The sequence below is a fragment of the Notamacropus eugenii genome, chromosome 4, assembly GCF_028372415.1.
Source record: "Notamacropus eugenii isolate mMacEug1 chromosome 4, mMacEug1.pri_v2, whole genome shotgun sequence".
Classification (NCBI taxonomy): Eukaryota; Metazoa; Chordata; class Mammalia; order Diprotodontia; family Macropodidae; genus Notamacropus; species Notamacropus eugenii.
In genome coordinates this window covers 37,592,964-37,610,572 of record NC_092875.1, presented here as the reverse complement: position 1 = coordinate 37,610,572, position 17,609 = coordinate 37,592,964, and the positions used below count along the sequence as shown (strand labels likewise).

The window sequence follows — 17,609 nt, the reverse complement described above, 5'->3', positions numbered from 1 at the left end:
AACAAACCAACCCAAAAACCTTCCCAGTAATCACGTCTCATTTCATAGATATCCTTTTAAGTATTTACTTGAGAAGGAATTGCTTACTATCCCCTTACCTTTTGAGGTAAGGTTACATTTTTCAAATGGAAATGATAATGTAGACACAGTTTCCAGGAGGAATAATTTACTTATGATCATAAAGCACTTTAAGATTTTAGAGTAAAAGTCTTAACAGTTCAGTTATAATTGTATGGTGTTGTGTATCTCTGCTTACCAATATTCTTGTCTTTGCTAGCATGTCCTGGAAATGGAAGCAAAGATGGACCAGCTGCGAGCTATGGTAGAAGCTGCTGATAGGGAGAAAGTGGAGCTTCTCAACCAGCTAGAGGAAGAGAAAAGGTGATCCCAGACTGCCGTGTCCAATGGTGGCTTTTTTAAAGAAGCTGTAAATTGCCTGCAACGTTCTTCCTGTCACAGTCCTTATTTATTCAGTGGCAGTCTTGTTACTCACTCTGTGTGATGTGCATTTGCTTTTCCTTTGGGCCTCGGGAGGTTTGGAATTGCTCAGTCTTAACCCTCCTTAATGAAGCATATGACCTTAGGGTTGTCATGTTCTCTCATACAGAATTTTAACTCTGAGCCACGATCTGACTCAACTACTTTCAAGCATTCAAGTATTTATCAAATACTTTTGTTGTATTTCATATTGTGCCTATTTTTGTTAGTGAGATAAAAGAATGTGGGCCCTGGAGTTGAGGAGTCCATAGTGTTAGTGGAAAGATGACACTAGAGAACTCCAGAAGGAAATCGGTATCATTAGGTGCCTGCTGTGTTCCAAAGAGGATCCCAAGCATGGCACAAGCTCAGGCCTTTTGAGATAGAATTCATGTGAAAGTTGTGTGAGCATCACTATGTCCATCCTCAAGTCTTTGCTCTCCTGCTGTTAACAGGCTGTCAGTTCAGCTAGTTATCTTCTCATACTGACAAGAGTTTATTGAATAGTGTTAGCTTGTAGGGATACAGAGGAAGTATTGTTTTTGAGGAGTTTATAATCTCATTGAGACACAGAAGCACCAGTCATTTAATCAGAAAGTATTAATTAAGCTTCAACTGTATGTATGCCGGGCTCTCTGCTAGTCATTAGGTATACAAAGACAAAAAATAAAACTGCCCCAAGGAGCTTTATTCTGCTGGGAGATAGACCATTTCAATAAATAATAAACATTTATTAAGCACCTACTGTGTGCCAGGTACTGTGCATGTATAAGCATCTGTAAAATAAATACAGGGTAAATTTACGGGGAGGTACTAGCTTCTGTATCCATCAGGAAAGGCCTTGTATGGGAGAGAACACTTGAACTGAATTTTAAAGGGAACTGATGGTGACTATGGGGAGGGATTAAATTCTAGACATGGAGAACTGCCCATGTGAAAACAAGGGAATAGGGGCTACCACATGATGTGTGATGCAGGTGAGCAAGTGTCCAGTGTGGATTAGTGAGTTGACAAAGAAGAGTAAGGTCTATAAGCTTGGAAAGGCACACTTATCTCATTTGTGTGTCGGGGAGTTGGCTGACACATTGGATAATAGTCAGCAGAACCAGCATCTGCGTAGCACTTGGAGGTCGGCAGTGCTCTTTTACTCATATTATCTTGTTTGTTCGTCATCATGACCTTGGAAATTGGGTGATATCCTCATTCTAAAGATGAGGAAACTGAGGCTGAGAGAGGTGAAGTGACTTGTTCAGGGTCACAATAGCCAGTGAGTATCTGAGGCTGGATTTGGACTTGTCTTCTTACTCCAAGGCTAGCATTCACTGTCCCACCTAGCTGCCTCCCCACCAAATTTCTGCAGATATCTTGGTAACCTTAGACCATTGGGCTGGATTTAATAAGATTACGTTTATCCTTATCACCTTCACGAGTACAAGAGTGTAGCTAGAGAGCTGTCAAAGAAAGATTGGGGCCTTTAGCAAGCTCTGTGTGAGCCAGCCGTGATGTGATTACCTGGAAAGCGAAGGCAGCATGAGGTGGTATTGAGCAGCATTAGGAGAGATATGATGGTTCCATTATAAATTACTGTTCAATACTGAGTACCACATGAGGGAGCTGGAAATTTTCCGGACAAGGAAAAGTACAATATGATGAAGGGTCACAAGATCTTCCCCTAGAGCATTCTCCTAGAATCATCCTTATTGGCCCAAAGTATACAAGAAAGGACTTTGGATGTTTCCAGCACCAGTCTTTGAAAAATAAGTGGACAGTTTGTTTCTCCTGAATGCCAAAATACCTAGTAAAATTTTCTTCCCTCCCTCTGTGTGCTGTCATCCTGCAGGTTGCCAGGCAACACAAATGTTCCCCAGCAGCCAAATATGCAGTGAGTTCAAGAGTGATTCCCAGCTGGGGAAATATATGGCTTAAGCTAGGGAAGGTTTTGGGTTTTTTTTTATTCGTTTTCTTAAACAGTTTCTTGCTTTTGCTTGATGATGTGGGTTTGAAATGCTGTATGTTTGTTGTCTCTGCATATGTACGCATACGTGCTTGTTTTCTTTTCTCTTTTCCCATTTTCCTATGAAATGTGTTGTACATTTCTGGTCTTCTGTATTCAGAAGACTTACCCACTGCTCTTTTTGCTCCCAGAGTGTTTTGTCAATAGCCCCATCTCACTGTTCTGGAAACAAGTCCCACAACCTCCACATAACTTAGTCTGAAGCCAGGGCTACCCTGCTAATCCTTCGTGTCTCTGCTTCTTTTGAACTATGCTTCGTCATTGATGTTTCAGATTAAATAAGACTTGCTTTTCCACCTAGAACCTGTGTGCTGATCCTAGAAAGTAAAGGAAGCTATTTGTTGTGAGATCTTACATCCATTCTGTGGCAGTGTAGACCTCTCCTTTGTTGTCTGCTATTACTTTGTCTAGGTCTGTTTGAGGTGTGATGGTGCCACAGGAATTAGTTAACTTTTTTCTTTTTTGTCTCTCATCATCCCAATAGAGTGTGTTACTATCTTTTTGTGTTCTGGATGTCACATTAAGGCTGGTGTAGTCAGAAATGTGGTCATACAATTCTTTGTCTTTCCTAAGGCAAATATTGCCATTTTACTTCCCTCGGAGTATCTGCAAAGATCATCAAATGTATTAGTGAGGTGGTGGGTTTTTGTGAAGACAGGCATATTTCTTGGTTTATTCTAAACTTCCTTGGTTTTTCATCCCACAGAAAGGTTGAAGACCTTCAGTTCAGAGTGGAGGAGGAATCTATTACGAAAGGCGATCTTGAGGTAAAACCCCTCCAACTCCCTAAAGCTCCTATGGGAAATAAGGTAGAAAAAGAACCCTAGGTGGAAAAATTATGCCATGCCCAGAGTCTGACCAGTGGTAAGAGGAGTTTGTAGGAATGAGACACCTAGGAGGTATCCCTTGGAACTGATGGCTTGACCCTGAGTGCTTGTGCATAGAGACATGTCTATCAGGTGGCACAAAGGGCAGGGCTTCTGGGCTGTTGGGTGACTGGCAGTGGAGGCTGTGGGCTTTATTTAGAGTCTGGCTGCAAAGGCCTTGACAACAGCCCTAAAGGAGAACTTTCTGTTCTTTTCTTATATTCCGCATTCTTGGGGTGTGTATGTGTGTATGTGTTTGTGTATGTGTGTTTGAGTGTGGTGTGTGTGCACGTGCATGTGTGGTGCATGTGTCTGTGTGTGTATGTGTGAGCACACACGCGTGTACTTCTTTCATAGTCACATTTTTCTTTCAAGGCCAGGTTATACTTACAGCCTCACTTGCAGTTCTATTCCTTGGTAAATCTGGATAAAACTAGATATCAGCTGTGAACTTAAGTTATTGTCAGAATTGTTCTTAACATTTCTCAAGAAGAGATGCTGGCATTTGTCTTCTTTTCCCCCAAGAGCTTTATATTTCACTTTTTTTTTTAAGAGTACAAAGCATAAAACTGAGCATGTAGCATTTCCTTCTTTTTCTTTAACTTGGAATCTATATGACGTTGTATGTTTTGAATTCACAAGAACTGGTGACTCTTAGATTTATCCAGCTCCTTAGAGCATTATTCATGCCAAGATTTTTGCATGGAGTGCTTTGAACTGAGTGAGCTGATATTTCTACGACCACTGCTAGCTTCCCTGTCAGAAGAGCTTAGATCAGAAATGCTGGGCACCTTTCAGATTCATTTTAGCACTTCAATCTGCAACATTGTTTCTAATGCTTAGAATCTAAATTTGAGCTATATGGAAAGTTGAAGATTATATGTGGCCCAGGTAGTGCCTTTGTTACAACTACTAAAGAAACAGAGGCTCTTCTCAGTTGAAAATAAGCTTATTGAACTAATAATAAGGAAGAGAGCTCCTTTCATTGTGTTAGTATTGGGGAACCAGGCCTTAACTCTTTATCACTATTTTAGGTATAAGTGATATGTAACAATTGTCTTCTGTGTCCGTTTCATATCTGCTCACATTTCTTCAGTTGTACTTTGTGTTATTCTTATTCATTTAAAAAATGCCCCCAACCTCATCAGAAAGTTCATGACTTCATCAAGTTCATAAAAATATATCTTGTTTAAAAAATTAGTATTTTGCCTAAATGCTGATGGCTGAACTATACCAGTGATGTGCTCAGTCGTTGTAGTCAGTCAGTTTTGTTGAAACTTTGTCAGATGTTGAAATTAGTTGAAAATTTTTTGTTCTTTAATTTTTTTTTTTTTTTTTTTTACTGATAGCAAAAGAGCCAGATATCAGAAGATCCTGAGAATGTAAGAGGTCACTTACTTGTGTGGAGATTTTCCTTGTTAACACAGATTGTATACAGTTAAAATGCTTATTTATATACTCAAATACTAACTGCAATCTGTCTTCAGAACATTGACTACAATATTTCTGTGCATGTGTCTTTCTAGAGCAGTTAGATTTCTAGTGAGAAGAAAATGTATGTAGTGATAAAATTCTCTAGAACTCTTATCGGGGCAAATGAGGAAGAGATTTCTTTCCTTAATAAGGCTCTAGGTTTGACCTTCAGCTATTTCATTTGTATATGGTAACTTTTATAACACCACTAAGGAAATGATAATGGCATCCTGAAGCATGAAATATCTTTGGTGGGAAAAGAGTAGGAGGACAGTCTTCTGCATCTTCTTCCCTGTGTATAGTAACAAGGATTTGCAAAATTCCTTCTACTTGTATTATTCTTCCATGAGCTCCCACTACTGGGCAGTGACCACTAGTCCAGTTGAGAGTCAGAAAACCCAAATTTGCATTTTAGACCACATTCATGAATGGCTGAGAGGAAAGCATTCTCCAGGGAAAACATACATTCAGCATTGTCATTGTTGTGTACAATTTTAACTTTGATTTGCATGTATTGAAGTGGGGTTTTGTTTTCTTTTTTTGGAGTGGCAAACCTATTTTGTGTGTGTGTGTTTTGCCTAAAATAATAAAAAAAACATAAACCTCACTCAACTGAATGAAAAAACATTGCTTCATTTTTCATATATGTATTTTCCCAGCTGTAACATCAAAGTTAATGGAATCCAAACACTCTTGATTAGTCCTATGAAGAGAATAAGCATAAGGGTAAACCAATGGTCCACTTTTTTCTTATCTACCCACCCTTGGAATTATTGAAAACTCAATATAGAACCTGAACCGCCTTCTGAAATATTCCTTTTTATGAAGCTCCTTTAGTGGTCTGGGTCTCTTTTCTCCTTCTGAAACAGGCTTCTGCTACATATGGTGCCAGGCTGCTCTTGTGTGTTCTTTTCCTTGCCTTCCTTGCCCTTGCTTTTCTTTTTGACTTCCCATGTTCCTGTCTCTTGAGATCCTTTGTCATCTTTCAAGGAAACAAAACACTTGAAAGAGTTTCTTCAGTTATTCAAGTGATTGGTACATTTTTAATAGATGTTCCATTGTTGAGACTGTGCTTACCCTGGTGCCCTTTGTCTCAATGTAATCTACAGGTTAAGTATCTATCCTGCTAAGGCAAATAAATGATCAGAATTTGTATAGGGGGAGGAATAGAATACGATAGGTTCTTGATTTTCATTTGGTGGTTATTTCCTCTTAACCCAGAGATTTTGATTCAATTCTGCAAAAATCTTGACAGCAGTTAGAGCTGAAGAACAGTGTATTAGGTTGCTTTGTGGAATTGTGAGTTCCCCTTCTTGGCAGTGTCTGAGGAGGCTCAGCATGACCACCTTGTCATTCTAGTGGTAGGGTTGGGGTTGAACTGGACAACCTTTAAGGTTCTGTGATTCTGGATCACTTGAATGGTGGTGTTTGCCCTCTGCTTCTTCTCTGGATTTCACTGTTGAGGCTGATTTCAAATTTCTGACCACAATGATCTGTATAGATGCTTTTTTTTGGGAAAGGAATTTGAGTAATATATAACTAGAAGTCACATGGGGTTGGAGACAATCTATCCAGTTCTTAGAATTATTCAGTCATCATGTTGAAAGTATAAGGAAAATTTTCTTCTGCACTTTTAAAAAATTTCTTTAGTTTGAAGATTTAAAAGTAAAAAATACCTTTCTTACTAAAACAAGATGATGTTTTACATTTTTTTCTTTTAGTTAAACTTCACAACAACTATGTCACTATCATTATTTATTGGCTCTTGGTAATCACATTGGTCCCATTAATTTAGTACTTGCAGTGTAAGTGGTTGACAGCTGCTGAGAGTAGCCTTGTGTCTGTTGTTCAGTCGATTGTTCCATCAGCTGATTATTATATTTTCTTTTTATAGAGAGAAAATAGGTTGGGCAGAGGATATTCTTGGATTAATAAGAAATATAGTAGATTCATTAGGATTTTGTCTTATTCAAATCTGCCTCTGGTCTTCCCTTTTTTTGGAGGTTTTCAAGCAGAGGCTGAATGACTTAATATTTTTTATAATACCAATTTCTTTTTGGTTATGGCTGGCCTTGATGTGTGCTGACTTCTTTTCAAACTCTAAAATTCTGAATTTCCATGAATTATATCTAGTCTCCCAGGCAACCTAAATACATGATAATGGAAAGTAAAATTTATCAGTTAATTCCTGGCTTTCCATTCTGTTTCCTCATTTTTTTGCCCTCAAATTATATAGGCTCTTCCTCTTTGTAGAGAAGTATAAAGAATTTTTCCCAGTTCTAGCAATATCAATTTTCCTTATTAAGTCCACTTGTTATATCTGAGGATGAGTAGCTTTTGGAACATATTTCCTCTTTGAAAGAAATGGGAGCTTAGAAGTTGTGATTACTGTCTTCTGTGTACCATAGGTGGAAAAATCAGTTGCTAAGGATTCCAGGTCTTCCTGCTCACCTCAGCAGATGCCCCGCATGTTATGACCCTCCTTACTTTTGTTTCTGAATACCATTAAGGAGTGATATCCTCATCCTCAGGCATGCCAGGTATTTTTTTAAGAGTTGAAGATCTGCCCCAAGACCTTAGTGAGATCTCAAGAGTAACTGAGTAGTTTTCACAATAGTGCCTTTATGGAGTCTGTAAGTTAGTTGCATACATATATGTCAGATATTGACATATTGGAGAATAGGGGTGACCATAGCTTAGAGAAATATTAACTAATCTAATTTGTGCTGATAAATTTCACTTACTTATCAATATAACTCATGTTTGGCTGCATGTATCTGACCCTTTCCATCTCACCTCATGTATTTTTCTTTTTTCTTATTCTCCACCTCAGTCCATATACCTCCTCACCCACCATACCATATCCATAGCCTACTTTCTCATCCCCAACCTCTTCATCTCAGCCCCTTCTTCTCCCCTTCTCTTTCTTTTCTGCTCATTTTTTTTTTGGCAAAAAAAAAAAAAAAATACTGGTGGCTCCGCCTGCATGCCGCTCTCTCTTCTTGTGCTGGCATGTGATGGTGGCACTTTTGTGTTCTCTTCCTCTTCCTTTTTACTAACAGACGCAGACCAAACTGGAGCATGCCCGCATTAAGGAGCTTGAACAAAGCCTGCTCTTTGAAAAGACCAAAGCTGACAAACTCCAGAGGGAGTTAGAAGACACTAGGGTAATGGTTTTCACTATTTAATGGAACGAGACCCTGTGGTTGAATTGTGGACATTTAGGGGCCTTGTGCTTTGTCATTCATATGACTCGTGTCCCAGTGGTTTAACTTAAGCTTGGTCCTGGTGTTGTTCAGATGCTTATGAGCTTAGAATGACCCACAGTTCCTGGTGTTTTCACGTTAGTCTTTAAAATCTTTAACTGCTCCTTTTCACACAAATTGAGTTAAGAAATAGTACAGCCCAAATGTGCGTCAAAAGCAACAGCCAGATTGGTTGTGCTACAAAATACAGATCTGTGACTTGACCCAACCAGTCAATTATCCTTTCACTCTCATTTTTGTAGAGGTTGGCTCTCGTGGTCCCTTTTTATTTGGCTGTTTTAGGCTTTGGCTTTTTCCCTGCCTTCTTCCCTGGTCTTTGGTGGGAAGGGGGTAGAGCATTGGCTGAGTCTTGTCTTCCCTGTCTCCCTGCCCCGCCCCTGCCCTTCCCTCTTCCTCGTTTCCTGGTACCTGATCTGTCTTTGCGTCCTTGTCTCTCCTTTCTGGCCCTCTGATAGGTTTAATCCCCTGGTTAGGAGGATAAATTAGTAGCGGTGCCATACACTGGGACCACAACTGGTTTTTTGAGGCCATCAGTTCATGGTTCTCTTTGGACCTTGGAAACTACTAGGAGTTTCAAAGTGAATCTTTTGGCTTCATAAGCATCTTTGTGCTTAAAAGAAATAAATCTTAATTATATATTTTAATCAGACATTTGATTTTCAGATGGCTGAATGGCCAAGTATCCTGAAGCTTGAAATTTAAAATAATTATGCTAATTAAACTTTACATTGCAATTTTTCCTTTTAATCTTTAATATTTTTAAATTTTTTCTTGATGAGAAATCACTGATTTTTACGCTGTATCTATAATCAATCCAATCCCTTTTATTTCTCCATCAAAAGGTTTTGTACTGTGTGTGTGGTTTGTTTTTTTTTAACTTTCACTCCCAGACCCACATTGGAAAATTTAGGGTTAGGGGAACAAAAGGTTCCCTGAAACACAAAGCATGCAGTTAAACCAAGGTTCTTAGTTACTTGTTAGCCAAGGAATTAACCTGGGAAATGGGAGGGGCAGATGGGGCTGAGTTTTCATAAATTTGATTGGCTGTCAGGTAAGTATGCTCTCATTTCTGTAGAGCTTTCCAAGGAGTTTGCTTTGCTAGCAAGTAACTTTTGATAGTTTTTTGTCATTGTCATTGGTAACACTATGTATGATATATTTCTCTATTAAGTGTCTTCTCTTAATCCCTGCTCTGAATTTGCAAAAGCTCTCCTTATATTATAAAATCATCCATTTAGCTTAATATCACATAGGGTCAGAAGTATGCTATGATAATATCTCTTTTATATATTATATATATTTATAATTTTTATGATAATATAGGGGAACCTGGTTTTTTTTTTTTAACACTTTAGAATTCCATTAAAGGTACACCAAAAATATATTCCCCTCCCCCTTTTACTTATTTAGAGTGTTATATCTGCTTTAATAACTTCATTTTGACTGATTTAAATCAATCTCCCCATTAGGTGTATGTTTTTTAAATACTGTAGACATTGCTTTGTTGACTTCATTAATGTTTCATTACTTGATTTTTGTGGTACCTGTCTCTTAGATTATTTCTGAGAATTCTTTGGGTCAAATTTATTCCTTAAACTCTGTAAAGTATCAGTGACAGTACAACTCTGGAATAGTCCACAAGCTTATCCTGTCTGTAGACTATGTCAGAGTTTTTTTTTCCCTTTCTCTTCTTACTGTATACTTTGTAGCCATGTTAATCATCACTGGAAAGGGAGGGAATCAACAAGTTTTTACTATTGGTTGACTGTCCTAATAAAGACATTGTGCAAGGAGAGAGTTAAGTCAGAGAAAAACATCATTCTTAAGATTTGGTACATCCTTAAGAGGTCATTGATGCATTTTTATTATTTTCTATCGCCCTGATAGTAGCCAGACTATCTAGTCAGTCCCTAAGTGTTTTTTAAGCACTGACTATGTTGCTTGGCGCTGTGCTAGGCACTTGGGGATACAAAGTATAAAGAATGAAACAATTGTTAGTCTTAAAGAAGGAGGAGATGACAGATAAGTATAAGTATACACAGCACGAATGTAAAGTGAATCAAGACAAATATATACAAAGTTATTAGATACAAGGTAGTTTTGAAGGATGGACTCTAGCAGTTGGGATATGAAGAAAGGGTTTATATAGAAGATGTGCCTGAGTTGTCCCTTAGAAGAGTGAAGGTCTGTGAAGCCAAGCGTAAGGAGGGAGTACAGAATCTAGGCGTACACGATGGGGATTTGTGTGTGAGGGAGAAAGGAGGCCAGTTTAGCCAGACTGCAGCATTTCACTGTGCTTTTTATGCCAGAAGCTAGCTTTTTTCCAGGGATTCTTTTTAATAGGTAATTGAAAATAGCTTTCTAAAAATGCTAGGAAACAAAGTATAATTGTATTGGTCAAGTCAGTAATGGATTTAGAAAATTGAAGAGGGGGCTCATTAGAAGACACTTAATTAGAATGATTGGTAAGTAATGTTTCTTATTATATACTTAAGAAAAACTGTTGGATAACAGTCTAACCTAGACAATAGCAAATTAAACTAAATTATTCTACTGAAAACATTTATCACTTGGTGATGGAAAGTTTAAGTAATTTAGACTATCTTACTGTCTTGTTTGATTTGAATCAGGAACTATCATTCTTTCTTGAATTAAGTATGGTAAGCTTTACTCACAAAAGACAAGAAAATTGTTCCTTTTAACTTGAAGAGCATGCTCTAATCCTCATTATTTTTGGTAGGAATTGAGGGACAGAATTATTAATGTAGTTGACCTTTGAAAAGGTAAACTGAGACTCCTTGAATGTCTCAAAATAGTAGTAATTTTTAATAGAACTTTTATGAAATTGTTTTTGAGAAACCAAGAAAAAAGCAGCTGGAAATATAAAGTACAAATATGACTTTACACTGCCTCAGTGGGTAGCGGGAGGTTCTTGATGGCTTCAGTAAAGCTGCTGTCTTTTATTATTTGAATCATAAGTTTTTCTTTAAACTGCTCTTATTAATAGGTGGCTACAGTTTCAGAAAAGTCTCGTATTATGGAACTAGAGAGAGACTTAACATTAAGAATACAGGAAGTAGCTGAGCTTCGAAGAAGTTTGGAGTCCAGCAAACCCACTGGTGATGTGGACACTTCACTCTCCCTTTTGCAAGAGATAAGCTCTTTGCAGGAAAAATTAGAAGCCATGCATATTGACCATCAGCATGAAATAATTTCTCTCAAGGAACATTTTGGAGCCACAGAAGAAAGTCATCAAAAAGAGGTGAAGGCACTTCATGCAGCATCTGAAAAGCTCTCAAAGGAGAATGAGTCTTTGAAAAGCAAGCTTGATCATGCTAACAAGGAGAACTCTGAAGTGATAGCTCTGTGGAAGTCTAAACTGGAATCTGCCATTGCTTCCCATCAACAGGCAATGGAAGAGCTCAAAGTTTCATTTAGCAAAAGTGTTGGAACTGAGACAGTGGAATTTGCTGAGCTAAAGACACAGATTGAAAAATTGAAACTGGACTATCAGGATGAAATAGAGACTTTGAAATGCAAACAGGACTCTGAACGGTCTGCTCATGCTAAAGAGATGGAGATTCTGAAGACTAAGTTGATGAAAATCATTAAAGAAAAGGAGGAAGGTTTGGAAGGCCTCAAAGTCCAAATGGAAAAAGCAGAAGACCAACATCTAGTAGAGATGGAGGACACATTAAACAAATTGCAGGAAGCGGAAATAAAGGTAAAAGAGCTAAAGGTACTGCAAGCCAAATACAATGAGCAAACTGAGGTTATTGATAATATTACAAGCCAGCTCAAGGCTACTGAAGAAAAGCTCTTGGACCTTGATGCACTTTGGAAAGCCAATTCCGAAGGTAAATTGGAAGTGCAGAAACTTAGCCAGCAGCTTGAGGCAGCTGAGAAACAGATTAAAAATTTAGAGATGGAAAAAATTGCCACGAGTGGCAAGGTTTGTATCAGCATCCTTCAGATTTTTCTTTTCTGTTTGTTGTTCTCATTTTGCATTGTTTATTACTTTTGAATCCAAGACATTCATACCCATTCCCAAAATAACCCACTTGTTGCTTGAAGTTTTTCCAGTAGAGTGTAGTGTCCTTGTGTCATATGAGGAGATCTGAGAGAATTCTCTATCATGGAACAGCATGGAAGCTCATCTGTAATTTTGGGTGTTGTGATTTTGGGTCCTCCCTGTATTCTTTCTGCTGACAGGGTTTGTTGAAACAAGAGTTGTTGAGCTCTTATTTCAGTTTAATCTGTGTCTTCCATTTTGCTACATGATGCTATTATCAGTTATCAAAGCGACATAGCTTCCGGAGAGGCAATAAGTAAGCAGTGTTGAGTCAAACGGAATGTTGATCAGATTCACTATTTAAAATACTAGCTCCTCCTAACTAGAAGTCCCTGGGTCATAATTCTTTTTTTGGACATAAAAGTATATTCATAGAAGTCGGATTTTTCCATTGTTGCCACTTACATGATTCTCTTGGAAATACTGAGTGACAGTTCTCTTGGAAGTCCAGAATGGATTTTTTTAATAGGAAAAGAACCAGCTTTCTAAGTTGCGCTTACCTTCTGGGAAATGGCGCACATGTTGTACTGTGAGTTGTTCATGAACATTTATATTTACCAAGCACTTTTCCCTAGTTATGTTATGAAGCATGAATGTAAGTAATATGAGGCCCAATTCAGATTGGAGCTCAGAAAAGTTGAGTGATTGGAGTTGGACTTATTTATGTAAAACCAATTTTTCTGATTCAAAGTCTGGCACTGATTCCATTCATTACACTGCTACATCACTCTGAGAAAAAACTAAAGGACATTCATATTGACTTTTGAGTCCTTTTTATTCCATAGAAAATTAATATTTGATATAAATCTTACATGCAGCTCCAATGCAAAGGAACTGTAATTTCATCAGATTGAGCATGTCTTGGTGTAGGAACAACCTACATCTGCAGATAGCAAACCCTTTGTGGCATATTCTAGGAGCTGCTGGAGGCACATGGGTTAATGAGTTGCCCAGGCTCACACCATTAATAATTGTAAAACACAAGAAACTCCACAGCCAGTGCTCTGTTCACTGTCATGTTACCTCATCCAGCTCAAAAACCTTGACTGTTGAGTGATAGTCATGTAGATAGCATGCTATTTATTCATTTAATTGTACACATTTGATTGGAGTGCACTAAGTCCATCTTATGATGTGTGAGTTCTACCAACATAGGCTCTAGCATCTTATTTATCTCCTCTCTGTTCTTCCTGTTGGTTCTTCCTGCAACAGTAATGATAGTAACACTTTATATTTGTATGATATAGTTTATAGAACTGTTTCTTACACATCATCGTATTTGTGCTTGGCAACTATTCTGAGGAACCTGGAAGCTCAGAAAGATGATGTCACGTGGATACTAAATGGCCGAATTGGGATTAGAACCTCTTGTTTAAGGTGTTTTTGGAGATGGCTTTAGTGAAAGGTGATTAGTTGGCATATCTCCTCTTATGATACAACGATACTCAAACAAAATAAAAATGAGAATCACATACCATTCATGGCTCATTTTGAAGTTCAGACTTAAGTAGAACTTTCTGGCTCTGGTCTAATGACTTTAAACCTAGAAAACTAAAAATTATTAATAAATATGGCTTCAGGATGCAAAATACTATCCTCTGTCAAGTGTCATGATCTGACATATACATATCCAAAAATTAAAAAAAAATCAAACTACAACAGAACCTTTAATGAAGCACACTTAACTAAACAATAGTTATTAGGAAATCTTAATTCTACATAGAATTATAGTTTTGTAATTGGCTTCTTATCACTAAAAGTATTTTAACACATGCCTTTATTTCCTTTAGCTTTGTTCTACCATGTTTACTTTCTCATATTTTTTTTTTAGTTTTTAATTTTCCCCCCTTCATTTTTGTTTCCTTTTTTTTGTTTGCTTTTATTCCATGTAACGATCCATGTTAGGCTAGTCACATAACAAAAGAACTACAGGGGAAAGAGTTAAAGCTCATTAATCTTCAGAAAAATTTGAGTGAAGTGAGTCAAGTGAAAGATGATTTGGAAAAAGAGCTTCAGATTTTGGTAAGTACCTTGTTGGACGAGTCTGTCTTAGGACTTACTCTGTTCACTTTTAGATTTTACTTCCTTAAAATACTCAAAATTAGATAAAAAAAATTTGTTATTTGGTTGCTTATACCTGTCAAGCTTTGGTTTAAGAAAAGAGAGATTACTTGAAATAGGTTAAACACAAACCAGCCTCCAAAGGTAGGTATCATGCCTTTCGTTGTCTATTCTTATTTCATGAAACATTTAGTTGCCACCAAATAAAGTTACTCCATACTTTAGAATGTTTCTTTATGTAAATGACCACTGCTTATCTCTTTCCCTGGTTGTCAGATGACCTGCTCTGGACAGCTGCCAAGTTTTCCCAGGCATAGAGCACTTAGTGGAAGATTTGGAGTTATCCCATCCCATCAGTTCTGCCTTTTTATCTTCATGTTTAGTATGTTTCAGAGGAAGGACTTGAATCCAGATCTTTCTGTCTTCAAGGCTTGCCCTCTTGAATGTTATTTAATATACCATACTGTATTTCTTAAAAGCATGTTAGAGTAAAAGAACCAAATATTATGGGATTGCCAAATCCGAAGGTGTTGTCTCCGCCCTCAGCCTTATCAGACTCTGCTATGTTTGATACAGTGTTGATTACCTTCTTCTTCTGGGTCTATGGGTCTTTCTTTTTTTTTCAGACTACTTATTCTTTCATAGTTCTCCTTCCTCTCATTCTTGACCACTCATTCTCAGTTTCCTTTGCTCGTACCTCCTCATTGTGAGACTTCTTCAAGGCTCTGTCCTAGGCGCTCTTTTCTTTTGTTCCTTCATTGGCTCCCATAAATTTATTATCTCTATATAATATCTTCCAGATCTACATATCTAGCCCCCATCTCTTCTCCTGTGCTTCGTTTCTGCAGCATCTCCTGCGTGTTACAGAACCATCTCCATCTCAGTGTGTGTAAAGCACCACTTGGTATCTTTCCTCAAACTTGCCCATCCTGGTCTGAGGCACCCTTACTCTTCTCAGGTTTTGTCATCTTGTCATTATCATGTATTCCTCACCCCCCACCTCTACCCCACATATCCTGTCAGTCACTTGCTTTTATTTTTAATCCATTTTTTCCAATCACTTACCAAAATCTTATTGAGATAATTCATGCAGCTACCATGTTAGTTCGGAGCTTCATCATTTCTTTCCCAAAGTGTTGTCATGCCTTTTACTTCTTTGTGCCTCAGTTATTTCTCTACTTCGGTCATCCTTTAAAGAGTTACCAAAGGGATTTTCTTTAGGTACAGATCTGATCATGTTATTACCTAAAATCGGTTTTGAGTCAAGTGAAAACTCCTCTGTTTGACTTTTAAAGCTTCTTACAATCTGGCCTCAAGCCTGTCTTTCCAGCCTCATTGGACCTACAGTATAGCTGAACTCAACTTTTTTTAAGGGAACAGAAAAATCCCAAAGCACAGATGGAGCTTGGTCAGACACGTCCTCCAACTCCAGTATCTTCTTTGGTAGTCATTCTTACATATACACACATCTTATTTAATCCCTTTTCTCCCTTTGGCAGTTAGCTTATTTCCCTCTTTCTTACTTCCTCTGTTCATTCTATTTGTGAGCAGAAACTGACCCTGACCAAGAGTGACAGTAATAGAAGTAGATTTAATCACATGTACTTCCATTGAGAAAAAGTGTGAATTTGGAAGTGACGCTGACATCATAAAGCATCACTACCTGCAATCTCTGAGGCCTTTGGAGAACTGCTCAGCAGTCCCTGTTAGAACCCCTACAGATTCTTTATTCATCTTAATTATTTTCCACCTCAGAATTTAAAAGTCATCTTTAGAATGTTTCTGTATAATGCATGTGTGCCTGCACTGGGTTTTTAAAATTTAATTACTGGTATTATAATAGTTTTGCCTTCTACCCTCCATTATATACGTGTAGTAAAATTGGTGAGGGGGAGGTCCTAGTCTGGGAGCTACTATTCTTGACATTGTTGTAGGAAAGTGTGTTCCATATTTAGAATAGTGGTCTCAAGAAAACCTTTTGAAACACACCCTGTATTCATGCACTGAAGATAAAAATGTGCTGTTCTGTATTTTGAGTAGTGATTTTTAGAACTAGGTCAAGCAATTAAGCTATTGATTTTGATGGACTTGTGGTTTGCATCTTCTCCTTTTTATGATCCTGATGGGAGAAGTTAGATAAAATGAAGACTTTTAACTATCTTCAAACATATGGCCTGACTTTAGGAAATATAGATAAGAAATCACAATGCATTCACTTTAACACAGGTTCTTAGTTCCCAGGTTCTCTCTGATTTGATAAGACCTACTATACAAGGAGGAGGATAATAAAATCATAGCCAATTAATCTTTCTCATAGTACTCTCATGTGCACTAGGACCTTTATCTTTTATTTGCTCATGTATGACCCAACAAGGTGGACTGATCATGTAGTAAGAGCAAGCCACATGTATTAACAAGCATTTAATAGTAATTAGCTCCTCTGTGCCAGGCACTGCACTAAGTGCTGTGTTGTCTATTTATAGGCTTATAAAAGAGGTAGTCATTTTTAATGGTAGTTAGTCTCTTCATATATTCAGGAATTAAAATTGTAAAATTTGCAACTAAAATGTAGCCTTAAATTAGACTGTATCAAAGGGAGAGATCGTTTGCTTATTTTAAATCTTCTTTATTCTAAATATCCAATTCTTTCTTTTTCTGCTTTTTTTTTATTTAAGAAAAAAAAGTTTGCAGATGCTTCAGAGGAATCCCTGGCTATTCAACAAAAAATGCAAGGTATGTTTTCCTAATATGTGAGCAATATAATAGCCTTAGAGACAACATAAATACTACAGTCCAGGGCAGCTGCTTGAGTCTTATTTATTGAGACTTCAGGAAGTGGGAAGGGCCTAAATATACAATCAGAAACACCCATCCCACCAAAACACACTCGTTCTGGCTTGCTGTTTCCTGAAATGTGAAAGGACATCCATTCCTTTGCCTTCAGCTAGTGTGTTGTACGAGTCCTAAGTCCTTTTGTTCCACTTAACTATTTCACTAGCAATAGGAGCAAAAAAGAAAAAGGTCTTATTGCTAGTGAAATAGTTAAGTGGGGTGTAACTAATATTAGAGTTTTGGATTAGATGATCTCTAAGATCTACAGCTCTAATATGCTGTAATCCGTTATTAAAATGTAGATAACCTTGAGGGAAAAAATCAGACCTTAATTAAGCATTACCAGTAATTTTTAGCTTAAATAAGTTCCAGATCCTTTCCTAAGAGAATTTTTGTGATGGAAGGAAAGGAGTTTCTGCCTCATGACAGGGAGGCGGGATCAAGGGAGGACGGTAGGGTGGGCTTCGCGCTTCCTAGTCTGTCAGCCAGCTAGCATTTATTAAACACCTACTAAGCATTGAGGCTGCAAAGAAAGGTAAAAAACAAAC

General features: G+C 37.7%; 1 protein-coding gene across 18 annotated transcripts in view; it reads left to right on the top strand.

Annotated features, from left to right (window-relative positions):
- The window catches only part of CLIP1 (CAP-Gly domain containing linker protein 1), a 143,792-nt gene that overhangs the window by 65,955 nt on the left and 60,228 nt on the right, over nt 1–17,609 (top strand). For 8 of the 18 annotated variants that reach the window (XM_072600566.1, XM_072600578.1, XM_072600575.1 and 5 more), the window contains 7 exons: nt 278–381; nt 3,198–3,258; nt 4,707–4,739; nt 7,893–7,997; nt 11,104–12,048; nt 14,074–14,190; nt 16,905–16,962. In XM_072600566.1, coding sequence (XP_072456667.1) covers nt 278–381; nt 3,198–3,258; nt 4,707–4,739; nt 7,893–7,997; nt 11,104–12,048; nt 14,074–14,190; nt 16,905–16,962 — 1,423 coding nt within the window. The remainder of the gene's footprint in view (nt 1–277; nt 382–3,197; nt 3,259–4,706; nt 4,740–7,892; nt 7,998–11,103; nt 12,049–14,073; nt 14,191–16,904; nt 16,963–17,609) is intronic. The other 10 variants (XM_072600579.1, XM_072600568.1, XM_072600570.1 and 7 more) reach the window with 5 other exon arrangements.